This window comes from Pavona decussata, unplaced genomic scaffold (genome assembly GCF_977016875.1).
Source record: "Pavona decussata unplaced genomic scaffold, jaPavDecu1.1 SCAFFOLD_48, whole genome shotgun sequence".
NCBI classification, from domain to species: Eukaryota; Metazoa; Cnidaria; class Anthozoa; order Scleractinia; family Agariciidae; genus Pavona; species Pavona decussata.
In genome coordinates this window covers 4497907-4517463 of record NW_028145470.1, presented here as the reverse complement: position 1 = coordinate 4517463, position 19557 = coordinate 4497907, and the positions used below count along the sequence as shown (strand labels likewise).

The 19557-nt window shown below is 38.4% G+C and overlaps 1 protein-coding gene across 1 annotated transcript; it reads right to left on the bottom strand.

Annotated features, from left to right (window-relative positions):
• Positions 1 to 430: 430 nt before the first annotated feature.
• On the bottom strand, positions 431 to 18906 carry LOC146481898 (microspherule protein 1-like). The gene is made up of 13 exons (XM_085107979.1): positions 18614 to 18906; positions 14252 to 14501; positions 13538 to 13579; positions 11608 to 11682; positions 10042 to 10151; positions 7413 to 7521; positions 6557 to 6695; positions 5961 to 6027; positions 4452 to 4579; positions 3841 to 3938; positions 2924 to 3010; positions 1582 to 1710; positions 431 to 867 (listed from the first exon to the last, which is right to left on the bottom strand). Exons 2-13 carry the CDS (start codon positions 14492 to 14494, stop codon positions 766 to 768), a joined length of 1329 nt encoding a protein of 442 aa, XP_084964105.1. The 5' UTR covers positions 14495 to 14501; positions 18614 to 18906; the 3' UTR covers positions 431 to 765.
• Between the last annotated feature and the right edge of the window lie 651 nt (positions 18907 to 19557).

Below are 19557 nucleotides of genomic sequence, written 5' to 3'. Positions count from 1 at the left end.
TCTAGAAATATCCCTATCCAAGAGAACAACCCGTTTTCTGTCATCGGATAATTAAGCGGAAACAAGACAGGCGCGCGCCGAAAAAAATGGCCTCGCGACTTTCGCGTTATTTTACCTGTTCTGTATGTAACCACGCAACTACACCAACACGTCCCCAAAAGGGACGGCTTGGATGACCCTCGGTATTTCTCGCTATCGTAATAGCAGGAGAGGAGAATTGACAAGGGTGTTTTCATAGCAATATCGGTTCGTCTTATTCTGGTAGGATATGGTTAAATCTTCGTTTTGACCCAGGGGGTAAATAAAGCGAGGCTAGGAGAGCTCGAGGGGAAAGGCGGGAGACAGAGAATGGGGGACGAGTCAGACCAGAGTGAAAAGACCTTTGTGAAAATCACATGTTGCAGCTAAAAGAAATGCAACATCTGCAAAATTCTCATTAAAGAAAAAACAATTTTATTACAACATTTGTAGCTTTTTTTTTAACATTTGTTGCATTTTAAACCACAAACAGGGTCACGAAGATAAAATGAAAATCCCAGTTCACAGAGCTGCCCAGTCCACCGGTTCACTATTTTTATTAGAAGAGTGCGGTTTCTCATTCAGCAGAGATATTGTGGGAACGCCTTACACTGCTTCCATCTCTTGGTACTGAATAGACAGAACATAACTTTTCTTCCAACGCCTTTTCCAGTTCGAATATCCTTTTTCGATAATCCTCCCTGGAAATTCCAGAATTGTTGCATTTTTCCTTCGGAAGGTAAACAGTTAAGTCACTTTTCCGTGCTGTGCGGGTATTGGTTGTTTTACTTCCTTATTTGCTCCAGGAAGATCTTGGTTGATCAGAAACACGAAGCGAAGGCCACAGATCTGTTGGAAAAAGCGCGTAAAATAGTTAGTCATATTTAATTGCAAAGTTTAGAAGTTGCTTTGCACAGGTCGTGAAAACGCTGAGGTAACTAGTGTAAAGCGCGGGAAACATGTAACCGATGCCAAGCGCGGGAAACATGTAACCGACTATCCGGTGCCAAGCGCGGAAAAATATGCAACCGGTGGTCCAACCGGTGTCAAACGCAGGAAAACAGGAAAACTTGTAACCGGTGCCAAGCGCGGAAAATATGCAACGGTGTCAAACGCGGAAAAAAAGGCCGGAAAACAAGTAACCGACGCCAAGCGCGGGAAACATGTAACCGGCTTACCGGAGCCAAGCGCGGGAAAATATGCAACCGGTGGTCCAACCGGTGTTAAACGCGGGAAAAGAGGAAAACTTGTAACCAGCGCCAAGCGCAGGAAAACGTGCAGTTGGTTCAAAACGCGGGAAAATATGCAACCAGTGCAAAGTACGGGATGTGACCGGGTGCCCAGTCCGGTAAAGCAAGGTAATCTCAGAACAGAAGAAAACATAAAACCAATATATCCGTTTTCTACTGTGGTTGTAGTACAATAACCGGACACAATTACCAACCGTTTCTAGAATTAGAACCTGCACAAAATATAAATCTCGTTAACGCAGACAATTCAAGACTTGCTGAGAGAATACTATCTTTAAATTAATGAGTAAAAATATGAAATTGACTGGTTTACCTCAAAAGTAGAGTTGTGATGAAGCCTTGCTTTTGTTCCCATGACAACAGGTTTTCCGTCTATATACAGTGGTCTGCGACCCTCGTTGATAACACAGTATTCCCCGTCACTACGTAGTTTGATAACTGCCTGAGAAGGTAATAACCTCTGATAAATGCGGAACATTAAAATAGATACGGGAAAGCGGAGATCTAGCCTATTTTACGTCTCCGAAATAATTTCGTAGGATACAAATGCCTTAAAGTTTGTGAACAAACTTTACAACAAAGGTTAACCCAGAAAAACGTTCATATAAAATCAATGACAACAGTTTCCAGATATTTTCATTTCGAGGTTCTATACTTTGTCAAACAGTTAATACCGTCTCCCCACTTCCCCTCCCCCTGAGATATCTCCTAGACTGCTAGCAGTCGCTTTTGGAATAGTCGAGAGCATCAACAGGGCGACGAGATTGGACTTCCCTCCCCACCTCGACCCGTTCGCTCAAGGTCTCAGCTTTTTCTCACGCTCTTTCGAATATAACCAAAGGATCATTAAGCAGTCTTAACATCTCCTCTCCCCCCCCCCCCCCCACCCCCACCCCCCTCCCAAAAAAAAATATTGATTTTCTGAACTGGGGCAATGCTACAACATAAATTTTTAAAAACTGGATCATTGTATAATGCAATTCCAGGGATTGGATTGGCTTAGCGACCATGGTATGAGTCATTACACCATACCCGAGAAATAGCGACCATTAAATTGTCTTCTGGTTATTCTTGCAAAGCGAAACCAGCAAGACCTAACAATATTTCTTGATTGTTTTTAATAAAACTATTCCACTCGCGCTTATTGGATATGAGATGATAGATAGCCAACTCGGCGTTTCGCGCCTCGTTGGCTATCTATCATCTCATATCCAACGCGCGCTCGTGGAATAATTGCTAAATAGAGTGAACTAAGAAGGGGCATTTGAAGTCATAGTAAAGAAATGCATGTACCAGACGACCTTTTTACCAAGTGTCTCGGACACTTTTGACGACACTTGAACTAGAGTTACGTTTACACCAAACGTCAAACGGCAGAATGACTAGGGAACCATGTTTATCCTATATTTGCCGCTCGCTTTTTTCAGTGTCTGACTAAGATTGATTACTTTCCCTTTATCGTGAAAGGCCAGAATTGTTTTGCACTATTCTCATCTATATATTCATTTTCTCAAGAAAACATAACCGCGATTCTCACGTTTCCCGTTTGTCGTAAACGCGATTCTAAGGTTCGGAAAAAAACACGATTTTTTAGATCAACAGTTGTTGCCCGTGCTAGGTAATGTCTATTTTAAAGTTTAAAATAATATATTTACTTGTCGTCGTGAGATCTTCCATGCTGGCCCCTCCAAAGATAGATCGACATCAACATGATTGTCGGCTGTGGATCTTCCAACAGTGATCTGATTCAGAAAAATAAAGTTAACGCTTTGGCAATAGTTACAATGTTCACTATCATGGGCAAGTTTACAGTAAATTATCTACTCTTGGTGAAAAGAGTTTTAAACACAAATTTGTTACATAAGCGATACGGGTGGAAAATAAGGTATTTTGTTGACAAAGAATACAAAGTTCTTTGAAATAGCGCAAAGCTGTACACATGTACGTGAGGGAAAATGTAAGATTCAAAACGAAAATGTACATTTGAAAGTGAAAATGAAAGGTCGCGCATGATTTGGTAGAAGCGCTTATGAGTTACGATACGTTTTTCTATTAGTTTTCTGTACATTTGTAAATATTTTTAGACTTCTATTTCAATTTCTGTCGTGGAATACACGGAAACTAACCTTACCAACTTGCCCTACGCCTCTTCTCTACGTTAAATTAAGTATTGGGATCGATTGTTGTATTGACTAAGTGCGAATACAGCGTATAATTAATTGTACACTTTGTATAATTATGCTACACAGTAGGGAGTTGACTAAAGAGCAGTTATTGATTAAGTGTCCTACTTTAGTGAAACCAACCGCAACGTAATCATTCTGACCAATCACAACATAGCCAAACAACGAAATGAACCAATCAGAACTCAAAGCAAATACATGCAGCCGGCGACAAGGGCGGGAAAACGCATTGGTTTTGGTTTGACTTTAATATAACTGGCTGAGAAAGTAGTGCGACTTTTATAGCCAATCACAGAGCGTATTAGAGGAATACCAAAGCAAGCACAGCATTACTTTCAACACTCAACTGAAAACTGCTCTTATGCGTTGTAAAACAGTTATCACGTTACCTCTCTGGAGCGCATGAGGTACCGAACCAGTCGACCCCTCAACACAGCAAGAGTGTGTGAATCAAACTCACTGGCTGGAGTCACGGTGGTAGTGCCGGCTAAGAAAAAATAAGATAACACTGCTAACGTCAGTTGTTCCTCACCATTCAACTGAAAGCTACTGAGCGGTACTTTTCTGTGGTGCTGTTTATTATGCTGCATAAGTTGGTTCTACCTTTTGAGTCTGTGGATGAAATCCTGAAGTGTGACCATTCAAATAAAAGCTACTAATCGGTACTTTCCTGTGGTGCTGTTTATTATGCTGTACAACGCTGCTCTAACTTTTGAGTCTGTGGATGAAATCCTAAAGTGTGGCCATTCAATGAAAGTAACTGAGCAGTACTTTCCTGAGGTGCTGTTTATTATGCTGTATAAGGTGGTTCTGCTTTTTGAATCTGTGTATGAAATCTTTAAGTGTGACCATTTAAATGAAAACTACTGAGCAGTACTTTCCTGTGGTGCTGTTTATTATGCTGTACATGATGGTTCTTACTTACAAATTCTGTGCCTAATCTATCTCCTTTTCATGTGTGGATGACTTCCTTTTTTAAGTATAAAATCAAACAACTTACTGGCCGCATTAAGTTTTTCCACAATAACTTGCCAAAGGGGTATTTCAGTCTCCAACAGCCGAATTTCTCTCTTGTTACGTTTGTCAGCTAAAGAAAGCTCTTGTTCTAAATTGTCATCTTTTGCTTCCCTAGTTCACAAACAAATAAATACAAAACACAAGATATAAGAGCCACAGATTGAGCACACCACAAAAACGTAGTATAAAACATTGAAATGTTGTGAAAACCTACAAAAGCATTAGTTATTTTAAGAAATACAGGAGGGGGGGACCATGCATTATATTGTCACAAAACACAAGGGAATTCAAGAAAACAAAAGAAGCCGTAAGAATAGCCTGGGCCACAGACGCAACCAATCGCCGTACATACCATCTGCAAATTAGCACCCAAAAAGTCCCCATTTTATACCCCCAAAGAAGGACCTGGATCTGAATACACTCTGATTGGTCTTTGCACAAGGTCATTGCTCGATTGGTCTGGTTATAGCCAATCAGATTGAAGTGGATTTCGAAATGACTTAGGGTATTTCGTGTCCTTTGTTGGGGGTCTAGAACAAGGATATATTACATAGTTAAATTCATATAAGTTTAAGGTGATTCCGTTGAATTGCATTGCGCATCCTTGCTGCGCATAATTTTTCGCGTCATTTAGCGCGCGCACGCAGAACATTACGGGATTTCGTTGAGGTTAAGCTCGGCAGGAAAATAAATGGTCCTTTTCTTCTAAACGAGCACGGTGACCCCCATTTTTTAATGCATCAATTTAAATGTCATACGGTTGGCCACTATATATCGCGATTTAAAGAAAAGAATAATACTCTACTTTGAGATATTTTTATCTGAATGCTTTAAAAAGCACGTATTTAGGTAGTGCTACTTACGTGCACACGCAGCAAAATCTTTGATTTCTTTCATAATCTTAATTCCAGTTCAATGAAAATGGTTTGTTGTGTAAGATTAAAGTAAATTTTGTTGAACTGCTTCGATATTTTAATGCAAGAAATTAATTTTTCTAGAAATGATAGTTCCCTTTTCTGATTACTAGCGTTCCTAATATAAACCTCGTGGGTCATCTATTTACTATAATAGCCATCCAGGATGCACAAAAACGAGCACGGTGACCCCCATTTTTTATTGCATTTTTGTAATGCTCATAACATAGTCATGAACTGGACCAAGTCTTAGACAATTTTAAATACTCCTTCTTTTTCAGCGAAATCACCTTAAACCAAAATGAAAACAGGTTCTCAAAGCTCCATCATTCATCCAATGTTTTCCTCTTTCTTCTTATTTTGCCTTTTCTCTTCCAATTCATTTTTCTACATTTTAAGACAATCTGCAGAACTTTCTTCAGAGAGTCATACCTCAAACTAACTTTCTTTCTCTTTCGCAATAAAACTTAACATGTTTTTCTATGTTTTGTGCTTTGAAAAAACAGAGTTTTGAGCCAATTTAAGTGCCCACATCTTCTAATATATCGATATTCTATTTAAACTTATATAATGCTTACAAAAGTTCTGCATCATTGATTTGTTCCTCAGCATCAGAGAAGCTCATGGCATGCTCTGCTGTGGAAACTGAAAAACCAAAATTAAAAGATAGAAAAACAAAATTAGCTTTCAGAATTAAAAACTATAGAACGTTACAAGCTGTTGATTCCCTCACAGAATCTTTTTCAAGTAAATGAGAAGTTAATTTATGTCACGTGACTTGAGATGGTGTGAGAGGCACTGCTGAATGACTGACTGTTAAATTACAGACTTGTTGGTCAACTTAAAAATTGGATTATTCACTGGCTGGCCAAGTGTACATTTATTTAACAAAATGAGCTAAAATTCAAACAAACAGGGAATGAATGACAGACTCAGGTAGCAAATAAATGATAAATGGGCAACCTAACTGATGAAATTATTGGACAGATGGTTGCTGATTGATTAATGGACTAACTGATTGGCTGGCTGACTGACTGACTGACTGACTGGTTGATTGATTGATTGATTGATTGATTGATTGATTGATTGATTGATTGATTGATTGATTGATTGATTGATTGATTGATTGATTGATTGATTGATTGATTGATTGATTGATTGATTGATTGATTACCTGTCTGATCAGAGAGAAGCTGGTATTGCCGCATAAGAAGCCAGTGATTCCTTAAAGCTTTGGCTGATCGACACTGGTGAAACACTGCAGGGTTTTTATCCAACAAATCTTGAAATAACTCCAAAGAAGCTGGACTATTCTAAAAACATATATCACTTGTGTAAAATAACATTGTTATTGCTAGGATTAGAAACCTAAAGATTTTGATTTTAGTGCCAGGGGTGCTAACATTATTTTGAGAGCTCAAAGGAGAGTGCTTATTTCAGGCAGGGCAGGTGCATATTTCTGATTCACATGTAACCTAAGCATCTGCATAAGCAATAAGTCTGTTATATTAAGAATACAGTGAAGGTTCTGTGAAAGCTGTTCATGTGAAGCAAATCTCAGAATATTTATACATATTTACACAAACTCTAAGGTCAGGGATGTGTATTGGAACAGGCAATAAAAAATTGGGATAATATACTGTATTGGAACTGCAGATGAAAGATTAAATAGAAAAAAGGTCCTCGCAGTTGTTTACGAAACTTAAGCAGTAGCGAAAAGAAAGCCTGAAAAAAATTCAGGCTTGAATGGGATTTAAACCCATGACCTCTACGATGCAGGTGCAGTGCTCTACCAACTGCAATGACCTTTCTGCTATTTAAAAAAATAGGGGGCGTTACTTCAGGCACTTACTAGTATAAGCACACTTACTGGAATAGGATTGCTTGCTAACAAACTTAAGTCATCTTGAAAGTGGGGCTTTTATAAAAAGGTGATCTTGTTGAAAAGAGGGTGCCAAATCTAAATATCATTATAGCAGTTTTGACTGTATTTTTTTAATAAACCTATTTCAAGAAAATCTAGAACATACCACTGGAATGTTTGATAAGAGGTGCTCTTCATCTTTGCTCCACAATGCATTGTTTTGTGCTGCAGCTATCACATCAGGGGGAAGCTGTTTGATAGAAGTTGTAGCCAACCTGGAGTTGAAAAAAGAAAAAAAAAACAATAACAAGAAAAAGTCTAAATTATGTAACTAGGCACAGCCCTTTGTAGTTTAAAATGAATTTCAGGTTAAAATGATTTGAACCTAGTTTGATTTTTATTCTCCTTTGCCTCCTAATCATTATCATATTTTGGAAACAAAGAAAGTAAAATTCAAACTAGGTTGAAGTCATATTAACCTGAAATTCATTTTAAACTACAACATATCCACAGAGGGCCTATTCATCCACTGTTTCAAGGTCAGTTTGCAACAATTTCAAAATATTGGTTTTTGCTGAGGGGCAAAAACTGGAAAACTGGAACTGAAAACAATTGGAACAAGGAAGAGAACCAACAACAAACACAACCCATGGACATCAACTACAAGTATTGAACCCCGACCACACTGATAGGAGGTGAGTGCTCTCAACGCTGCACCATCCCTGCTTCTCAAACAACACAGGGCTGGCATCAGTAGCTACCCTTATGCTATCAGTAATTTTGACTGCTGTACCTTCACTTTACAAAGTTGACTAAGGGAGTGCAGTCCAATAGACCCTTCTCCAATTAAATGGCAGCAACAGATTTGAATGAGTTAAAATTGAACTGAATGAAAAACTGATACTAGCACTGGGGAGAGAGCACCTTTACCTCAGTAACCTTGCAAAGTTTCAGCATATTAGGTGTAATATCTGCTTAGGAAATGTAAGATGAAATTTGACAAATTTACAGACGTTTGTATGACTAGGGGTATCCCAAGTCATACAAATGTCTGTAAATTTTTCATTTTTCAACTTACATTTTTCTCAGCTGATATTACACCTGATATGCTGAAACTTTGCAGGGTTACTAAAGGAAAAGTGCTCTTTCTGGTGCTGGTATACATTTTTAATTTTAACTTATTTGAATTTTTGGCTGCCTTTTTGGAGAAGGGTTTATTGACCATTCTGGAGTTCAAATGGAGACTGGGGACAAGTTTTTAAATTTTCATTTCATCAGAAATTGGAGTCCATCACAAGAAAGAACACATTAAAATTAGTCAGTTTATCAAGTTTGAGGTTCTGTCGATAAGATTGCAACCATTTAGAAGGCTTTCAAAATTTGGAACAATTAGAGACTTCATATGGATTTGGGAGATGCCATCTCAGAATTGGAGATATTTGTATGGAATTTGATTGACCTTTGACAGGTCAGCCTGGTTACTATGCAATGAAACATAACCAAACTTGGTAAACTTAATAATTTTTATGTGATCTTTCTGGCAATGGGGTTCATTTCTTCATATGATGCAATTTGAACAATGTGTAAACTTGGGCCCAGTCCCTTTATCAACTTCGGAATAGCAATATACTTAAAGTGTATATGACACAAAATCTTTTATTAGCTTATTAGGAAGAGCTTTCAAAATGATGAAGAATGGCATTTATTTTATTGCGATAGCATTCTTGGTTGCCGAGTTATTCAAGATTTAGGCTTATGCAAATTAGACAACTTGTGACGTCACAAGACTGACACAAAATGAAGGGAAATCACAAAATTTGGAATATCTACGCAAATACTACATCTACAGGGTTGAAATTTTGCAGGGTTGATGTGCTGACAGAACTACACATTGTGATAGTGGCTATGATGTCACCATAGCAACGTACTCGTTACCAGACCTCTACCTTCCCAAAATGACAAAGGCCTTATTTATTGCTCCACAGTCAAACAGAATTTCTTATACTTGTGCTGCGTAATGTCCATATTCCCTCACACCCACTGAATAAACATCAAGAGCAAAAAGCGCTTCTTGGGAAGGGAAACTCTGATTTTATCCTTTGGATGGTGAGGGCCTGGAGCCCATTGTGTTGCCATGGAAATGTCATAGTGGATCATATCATGAAACTTTGTAATGAGTATAACAACTCTACAGAAAAAGGCTTAAGAGATATTCCATTTTTTGTGATTTCCCTTCATTTTGTTTCAGTCTTGTGACGTCACAAGTTGTCTAATTTGCATAAGCCTAAATCTTGAATAACTCGGCAACCAAGAATGCTATCGTAATAAAATAAATGCCATTCTTCATCATTTGAAAGCTCTTCCTAATAAGCTAATAAAAGATTTTGTGTCATATACACTTTAATGGCAGTCACACAGTTGCATTTCTGTTAATTCAAAGTCAAGTCACTTGTGTTCAGGAACAAATACAGTATTATTATTAATCAATTCACATTTCGGTTATCTTGTCTTCAGTTATTTTGCACATCATTCCTGACAATTTCTCCAACTTCCTAAACAGGGGCTTCATTGAGATGTTGAAACGGTGGGCAAATGGTTAATGTAACAGGGCAGAATAGTCAACTTGGACGTGCTCTTTTAACAGAAACAGTTGGTCACTGTTTAGCCTGCTGAAATTCATTTTCACACTGGGTCAATTTGCCTGCTGCCTGGGCTGTGCCTCAAGAAATAAACAGATGAGAAATAACATGTAATTTGAGTTGCACAGTACTAAGGTCAAATAAATTAGAGCAAACCTTGAGACCACTGGGTCATAGAGAAGTTGGTACCATCGTTCCTGTACTTCCTTCTGGCTGAATCGACAAGAAAACTTTACTCCAAGGTAAACGGCAGTTAGATCATTTGTCTAAAGGAAAAACATTATATTATAGTCTCAACATAAATATTTAATGTTCACCTGATCACGTTCAAACTGTATAAATTTTGATTTAGCTAAATGTAAATTGTACATAGACTTTTAAGTATGCTTTAAGCTTCTTTGCGGAAGTGAAGTGGTTAGATTAGCAGCCTTTGGCCTCAACGGTTGTTTGTTTAAATCCTCATACAGTATATGTATCTGCCACCATAACACTGTATTACTCTTTAAAAAAAACAAGACAAATTATAGCAGCTACATTAAATTTTATCCACTGGATAATGATTTCACCAGTGGACAATATCACTCATGTTTTCAACAACCACAGGGCTGTCAACTCTCCCAGATAATCCGGGAGTCTCCAGATTTTGAACTGTACCTCCTGGTCTCTAGATTTATGTCTGTAATCTACCGATTTTGAGCCTTATCTCTTGGTCTCCAGATTTATGTCTGTAATCTCCCGATTTTGAGGCGGATTTCTCCAGGTTTATGTCTGCAATTTCCCGGATAATTGAAGAAGTTTGCTATTTGTCGTAGACTCGACTTTCTGACAAGAAAGTCAGAAATGTGTAGCGTTGTTTCTGGTACTGTTTAATGTACGCCCCCCCCCCTCCTCCCCACTGAACCCGGGAATTTGGCCTTGATGTGACGCCTCTATAAGGCGCTTTGTTATTGCTGGCCGGGGAAGTCATATTCTCCATATTTGAAGACTTGTGAGGTTGACAGCCTTCAGGTATACAAATGGGTACTCAAGGAAAAAAAATTGAAAACAATACTCCAAGTTCTTCTTTAGACAAACTGTTGTCAAACAGAATTTGCCTCAAACCACCATCTGTCTCACAATTCAAGAGTCCAACTAAAATTCTAATACGCTAACAAACTAGATAACTCTGAGACCACTGTACTTATCACTATCACTTTTAACTCTTGAATTCCTACGGCAAAACAACATTTTCTCCAGATCCAGAACTACAAACTCAATGTCCATGTATGATATACCATTTTAAAGCTACTCATGAGTGTATTTCATAACTGATATAATTATGAATGAGAAAAGTTATGACTTTGAGATAAATGGTCTTGAAACGTAAAAATTTAAAACTTCAAAAATGCCCCAATCCTTGTGTATATTAGGTATACCCCTAAACTATAGCTTATTTTGCAGTTCTCAACATGTTCATTAATGTGAGAGATGTCTTAAGACCCACAACTTCTAGGGAAAAAAGTTGAAAAGTAATGGGGGTAGTCAACCATATCACATATGGGAGGGGGGTAAGTTTTCATCCTTTTAATGAGTAGATCTTCACAAGACCATCTTGGTGTCAAAAATTCATAGAAAAATCTGTCAAATATTGAAAGAGTTATGGCATTATGTGCCAATTGGTGCTCTAAGGGTTTAAAGGGTTAAGACTAATATAATTATCTTTATCACTACATGTATAATTACCTGTTGAATAGCAGTGATGAGTGCCAAATCATCTGCTGGTCTCCATCGTCCAAAGTCCTTATTTATTTGGGGATTCTGCAATAAACAGAAATATTATTAACACATCAAACATAACCTGTTACTTATTATTTTTAAAGAGAAAGATGCTTTAAATAGAAAGTGTTCACCTCAAACAACTTGTAAGCAAACTGTATGATTTAGTAAATAATGACAGATTCCTTACAGTATTTATTTTACAAGGTACACTTCTCAGTTTGTGTATAATTTCTTGAAAATATTGTTGCTATTAAACAAGAAACAATATTTAAATAAGGAAACTTACAACAGACAAAAACACTAGGTGAACCACTACCACATATAAACACTGTCTTTGTGATAAAGGCCCACGTTACAGAAGGAAGTGCTCCAAGGAGCTCTAAAACATTATAAACAATAATATTACTGCATGAATACATAAAACATGTGCTTTTAGGATGGTGACTTCTAATACTGAGATATTTTTGTGCAGTTGATGGCTATGCAGGAAAAACAGATCTTAACAAGGGCTATTGAAATTCACAATGAAAATTAGGGGTATCCACGCATTTTTTCAGAGATAAAAAAACAACAATAATTTACAGTGCGACTACTGTTACCGGGATCACTTAAACAAAACTGGCCAATCAGATTGCAGGACAAAAACAATGAATTTCAACAAAAGCCGATTGAACCAATCATGAGTAGACGGAAAACAACAATTGTAACCCAAAGGTTTGGAATTAGTCACTGTTCATATCATAATGTGATCTGATTGGCCCGTTTTAAGTGATCCCGGTAATAGTAGTCGCACTGTAAAAAGCTTTAACCCTTTCCTGCCCGAGGGAAATGTCGAATTTTTCTAAATCGCTAACTATGAACTGGGAGACCACATGTGATATACCATTTAAAAGGTATTTTCTGGGGTGTGCTATAAATCACACCAACAGAGATGGAGGAGGTCACATATTAGAGTGAGAAAAGTCCAAAACCAAAGAAAAAAAACATTGAAAATTTTCTTATTCGTTTTACATACTGGGTATCCCCCTAAACTATAGCTTAATGTACAGCTCTCAGTGCATTGCTTGTTGTAAGATATCAACTGGACCCTTAACTTACAAAGGAAAAAAATCCAAAAGTTTGAGGGGTGGTAAATCAAGTCTCATATAAGAGGGGGGCATGATTTTATGCCTTCAATTTATAGATCTTTTAAAGATCTTTTGGTTGTGCAAATTTCACACAAATTGACCAAATACTGAGCTCATTATTGCGTCTTGTGCCATATGGCACTCTTGGACGGGAAAGGGTTGAAGTAAGAACAACTTGTGGCATTTTCTGTCCAAAATGAAGATCCAACTGCCCTTGCTAAGGTCTACTTTTTCTGCATAGTCATAAGCTGTGCAAAAATACCTTTGTATTAGTAGGTATTCAAGTTTCTTGGACTATCTCAAGGTGTGCAGAACATATGCACAGTAACAAAAGGTGGAACCATCTTTAAGGACGATGCCTACTAATAAGGAAGTATTTTGTGTGGTTTATGACTACGCGGGGAAAGCAGATCTTAGCAAGGGCTACTGAAATCCAAAAAGAAAATTGGGGTTAACCATCCATCTTTTAGAGATTATGAAGCAACAATACTATTCTAAAAAGCAGTAAAATACAAAGCAATGTGTGACGTTTTTTTCCAAATTGAAGCTTCATTATCTCTGGAAAATGCATGGTTACCCCAAATTTTCTTTTTTGGATACCAAGAGCACCTGCTAAGTTCTGCTTTCTCCGCATAGTTTTAAAGCGCGCAAAAATATCCCTGTATTAGTAAGCACCACCCATAGGAAAACTGAGTATCTCGAGATGCGCAGAACATATGCGCAGTAACAAAAGTAGGCACCGTCCTTAAATTCACTGTGTTACTGACCTTGCTCTTCCGTTGTTTTCTGGAAGGCCCTTTGCCTGTTGGCTAATAAAAGAAACAGCAGTAATTATTAAGTCTTATGTGGCTAGATGTGTATGAGTGAAAAAACAGCAATCTAATGAGTTGAACATTCAGAGTTCGTACCCCTTTGGGCCCTTTCTATGGCCTTTTCAAGTTTTCCATGACAAAGCGTTCAAATTTTACAGCATCAAAATGTACCGAGTTTATTTCTACTGAGAAAAAGTCTGTTTCTTGGTTCCTTTTCATTTTCTTTTTTTAATTTTTCATCATCTTCTTTTTTTATTCCCTAAAAGAATGCTTTGTTGGTGATTTTTCCCATAAACATAATTTTCAATGACTTTCCATGACCCACAATTAAAATCCATGACTTTCCAGGAAAGGAAAACAACATTACAAAATTCCAAGACCAATAGAAACCGAGACTTTTGATTGTGAGCCAAACTGCCAAATGCTACATTTCCTGTATTCTGCAGTTCCAGAAAAAATCCATACCCACCACATGGAAGATCATTGGAAATTCCTAGGGGGAGGGGGGAGGCTTAGAAGTCAAAATTTTAAAAGCAAAATATGAAGCTTAACTGGAATTTCTTGGGGGAAGAGGGGGGGGGGGGGGTGGTGCAAAACAAAAAAGACCTTCCGTGGGGGCAGTATGGATATTTTCTGAAACTATCCAAACTAGTTGTCCTTTTATCTTACCAAAGGTCTTTTAACATCTTTTTCCAATCCAGTGACATCAACTCTCTGCTTAGAGGCCTTTTTGAGACTGCTTTCCACAAGCTCATCATCAAACTTCTTTCTTTTTATGGAACGCGACGAGCTGCGACGTGGCGTACCCCGCCCTTGTCTGGAAATTGGTGCGCCAGGATTTGCACTTCGTCCTGATGGCCGGGCTATGGGTGCTGGGGGATTTGGTAAGGTCGTAGGAGGTAAGGAGGCCATGAGTTATCTAAGCAAAATAAAGAAGTAAAATTTAATAAAAATAATAGTTTGTTAAAAATGCTGATCTAAATTTTACCATCTTGGTAGCTGTCTCTCTTTGAACCTACATAATAGAAGACATGATATCACATAATTCAGTTTGTAAGGAAGCGACCTTATCATTGAGGTGTCGTACATAATGTTAGGAAATTTGTATGAAATTTAGTCTAATTGAGGCCAGCTAAACGGTACAGTTGAACCTCTTCTTGCGGACACCTCTCTAATATGGACACCTCTCTACAGTCAAACCTGTATATAACGGCCCTGTATATAGCGGTCACCCTGTATATAACGGTCACTGAACAACTTCCCAAAACTCGTCCCTTATATTTACTGTTAAGTTGACCTGCATATAGCGGTCACCTGTATATAGCGGACGCGGTCACCCTTTAGACTTCCTGAATGCACAATTTCATTATCTTCTACCTGTATATAACGGTCACGAAATTGGGTTACGATTAACGAATAATGACAAGCTTTATTCATCAGCTCGCTAAATAGTAGCCACCAAGGCAGGGGTCTCACAAAAATGCAAATATTGGTACTAAACACAACTACTAATACATGTCATCGCCTACGTTCGACACATGCTTGCGGCAGATAACATTTAAGTGCCGTAACAATAGTTACCGTAACTGTAACAACACAACCGTACCACACTGTTTTCACTTTCGTCATAGTTCCCGATTATAACACTGTACTGTACTTATCAAGTTGACAGCCGCGGTATTTCACTGAAAGTATACTGCACCTCCCTTAAAGTACACCATGGACATTTTATGGGCATTTTTGTCGTATTTATTGCGTTTCTGTTTAAAATTGTTGTCAATAAATGTAAATTGAGTGATTTTCCACTTAAAAACGTTGTTCATTAACTTCCAGTAGACTTTTACTGCACCTCCCTAACGGTACACCACGGGCATTTTATCGGCCTTTTTTTTAATCGTGATTATTGCGTTGCTGTTACTGGTTATTGTCAATTAAACGTAAATTGAATGATTATTTGCACATAGAAATGCTATCTATTGACTTCTGGGGGAGTTTAAAGGAAACCTGTGTAAAGCGGTCACCCTGTATATAACGGTCACCTGGCCATTTCCCAAGGGTGACCGTTATATACAGGTTTGACTGTATTATGGACAGTTCCCTATGTCCTGACAAAATTCTAACATATTTTCTTTAAAAAAAACTCTATTTATGGACCCTCTCTACTTCGGACAACGGACACTAAATCTCAGTCACAGAGAGAAAATACATGAAAACTTAATTAATAACCTCTTTATTACGAACACTCCAGTGATTAGGTGATGATAGTTAGTGTTTACAGTTTAAAACACAAACATCAATACTTTAGTTACTGAAGGTAAGCGTTACAAGAGAAAACACTAGCAATAACCAATTAATTAACTGTATACATGTATAAAGCTGGCATTAAAAGACATTTTCCAGAAATCAACTGCAATACAATGTACTTTTTTCAGTGCAGCATTGCCTTGTAGTTTGTTTCATTCTGCTGTAAGACACTGTCTCAATACTGTATATGTGACCGTGCACGGGAAAACGTACCTTAACGCTTATCCGTTAAACGGTCGCTAACGGACGGATAGATAACGGATAGTTAACGGCCTGCACAGCATTCTAACGTTTTATCCTAACGTTCTAACGGTTATCTAATTGTGCCTAACGGATGATCAAAGCGTGCTAACGCTTTGTTCTAACGTTCTAACGGCTAACTAAGTATGCCTAACGGAGAAAGAGAGAAAGTTCTAACGGTTGCCCAATTTGTTCTAACAGATGACTGGAGCCATTTAACGGTTGTCTGACGGTTTACAACTAAGGACTTTTCACGAACGAATAGCTTAGCTTTCAGTCCGATGCTATAAACACATAATCAGGCCAAACGATTAGTAGTCTTACACTCACGTTTTTTTTTTAAAGAATCACAAAGTGCCGATTTCGTCAGTCGTCGATGAGACAAACATAAGTATACTTATTTCCACCGAAAGCAAAACTCAGTGATATAAACTATCACTTCCTCATTGAGATAAACAAACGCAGAATTCAAGTCCTTCGATGATGATTATCATGTGAGATGAGAAGTTAGTCCAAGGCTAACGTCGCTAAACGAGCGTGTAAACAATTTCACTTGCCAGTCGGGGTGAACATTTTTTGTTTTACTCGAATGGTTTTGTCGGTTATACTTATTTTACACAATGACTTTGTCTAGAGTTTTTTTAAAGTAACTGTTTAATCCAGCTGTGGATTCGCGAAAGATCACCCTTTCAATTTCTTGACAGAATGCGAAAAGCGGTACCTTTGGATTCACAAATCTCGAAGCGACGGGCGTTTTGTTGGCACTGGTTTCATCAGATAAAGTTGTTTTTGTCACATACATGTTGTTTAAAATTGGTTTCTTCTGATTTAGAGTCAGAAACAACGAGACAACAGCCTATCAAAATATTCATCAAACTTCCCGCCGGAATATGGCCGTTTCTCACATCTTGGAAAATGTAAACAACTTTATGCAAATGTTTGAACCCACACTTTGTGAATTGAAACCTGCCGAATGTAACTTGATACATGTGAAGGAATTTGGTTGCCTAGCACGTGACTAAAATCTTGCCAGTATTTTCAGCATGGCGAACGACGGCTTCTATCAGTATTTTATAACGTTAGTAGAAGCTTTAAGTCTTGTAAAAGATCGTATTTTGGCTTTATCCAAGCGACATACTGAATATAGAAATGCGTCAAGCGTTAATTTGCGGTACTCAGTAGACTCGCAGTGTTTACGTTTGTTTCGGGTAATCGATCTTATCGTTCACGTCTGGACCCGAATGAAATTTTGCAAAATTGAAGTTTCCTATTTTACCCCAAGCCCTTAACCAACGGAATTGCCTTGCATCTTTTAAAGTCAAATGAATGATTACATTTTGCTGCCGGAGACAGTAAATGCTTGAGGTAGAGTGAGGGAATAATTAGTTCATGGTAAGTCATCAAATATGCAAATCGGAACCGAAGCGCGCTGGAGGAGACGGGTCTGTTGAATTTACTGATTTTATTCCGGGTCGTAATTTATTTTTGTGACTTAATTTCATGGATCTGGAGCTACAATATCTTCCGTTCCTGGTTTACAAAACTGTCTGATTTCGCGGTAAAGATAGTTCCCGCGTTCCTAGCTACATCTCATGATTGTTTTGAACTAAATGGAAGCCAACTGCAAGAGCCACCCTCCATTAGGCTCTCGTTTCAAACTGTGTTTAGGCGATCACATTCTACTTCAACGCGTGTCATGCCATTCTAACGGAATCGTTACCCGTTTAACGGGTGTTGGTTTATTCTAACGGATCCTAACGGCTTCTCTAGCCGTGCTAACGGATACAGATTGTTTGCTAACGGTTATGCTGTCCAGTCTAACGGTCTGATGCTAACGGCTAACGGATACATGTCTTTTGCTAATGGCTGCACTATCCGTTCTAACGGCCCGATGCTAACGTCTAACGGTTGGGCTTAAGGCTTTAACGTTCTTAAGAAAACTTTCTAACGGATGACTAATGGATGCTTAACGCTTTTGCCCGTTTAACGGATAAGCGTTAAGGTACGTTTTCCCGTGCACGGTCACATATTAATAAATTCAGATGCATTTGTGTGCCTGTTTTTACTTACAAGGCACTTTAACAATGTCAATGTGACCTCAATAAAAAGGACACCTCTCGAATACAGACACTTTGCTCTGTCCCTTCAGTGTCCGTATTAGAGAGGTTCGACTCTATGTAATAAGGTATCTGTAAGGAGAGTTTGACTGTCGTGACAACAGTAAACTAACAGTTGGGATACAGGCTACTTTCTAGGACACAGCAATAATGCTTGAGAAAAAGGTGAATGCTGACTATCTGAAACACCATACTAAAATTCAATATAACCTTACTATAGGTGCTTATACATAATTACTGATGATCTCGATGAAATGACCTAACCTTACTCTTAAAAGCGGAAACAGCCTAGGCTAGTAGGTCTTCTTGTGTCACCACGTAAAATGTTCCATTCATGAAGAATTCGGTTAATTGATTAACAATAAGTTACCTTCAGTTCTCAAGTTCAATTTTCCTCCTACAACACAGCTGCAAAGCGGGCTGTGGATGTGACAGAGATCCACCTCGATTATTACCGATATCTTTCTTTTCGATATCTCCGATAATCCAGGCGTTGTTACATAGAAATCATACAAAAATCTTCGATGATATCCTTTTACAACAAGTCAACTCAATTTTCTGAATGTACTTGACCAATTTGGTCCCCCTTGTCAGCACGAAAGAAGAAGAAAAGTTGAAAGACCCGTTTCATCCACCTGGGGACGCCATATTGAAACTACGCTCGCGCAGAATCATGGTCTTGTTGTGTTCGTTCCCAGTGCCTTACGGCCTAAAGGCCAAAGGCCAAAGCCCACCACCGATACAGGCTCTGCCCTTCCAACCGGAGCCTGTACACTCACTGGCTATAAATCTATCCGATATAAATTTTACGAAATTTACTTATAGTTGGCATTGTTTCAATATCAATATAATTCCACATGCAGTTCTCCACCATGTTGTTTTTGGCCTCCCCAGCTGTCTTTAGAATGTGGCTAGCACTCAGATCCACTAAACACTGTCAACACTAAAGAGAGTACCAAATCTGTGTTTTCAAATTTTTCCATTTACATGTAGGTATGTTCTCAAATTAGCAAAAGACAGTGGTGAGAGCACTGGTCTCTCACCAAATTATGTGGCTCAGGTTCCATTCCTGGACTCAGCATCAAATGTGGGTTCTTGTCCTTGAGAGAGGTTTTACTCTGTTTTTCCCCCCTCCTCAAAAACCAACATTTCAGGGCTGTCAACCTCACACGTCTTCAAATATGGAGAACATGACTTCCCCGGCAAAGTGCCTTACAGAGGCATACCATCAAGCGCTAACTTCGTCAATAGGCCATTTTACAGTTGTGTGCTTAGGGACTTGGCCTTGGATTGGAAGCGAGGCTGGGGGTGACC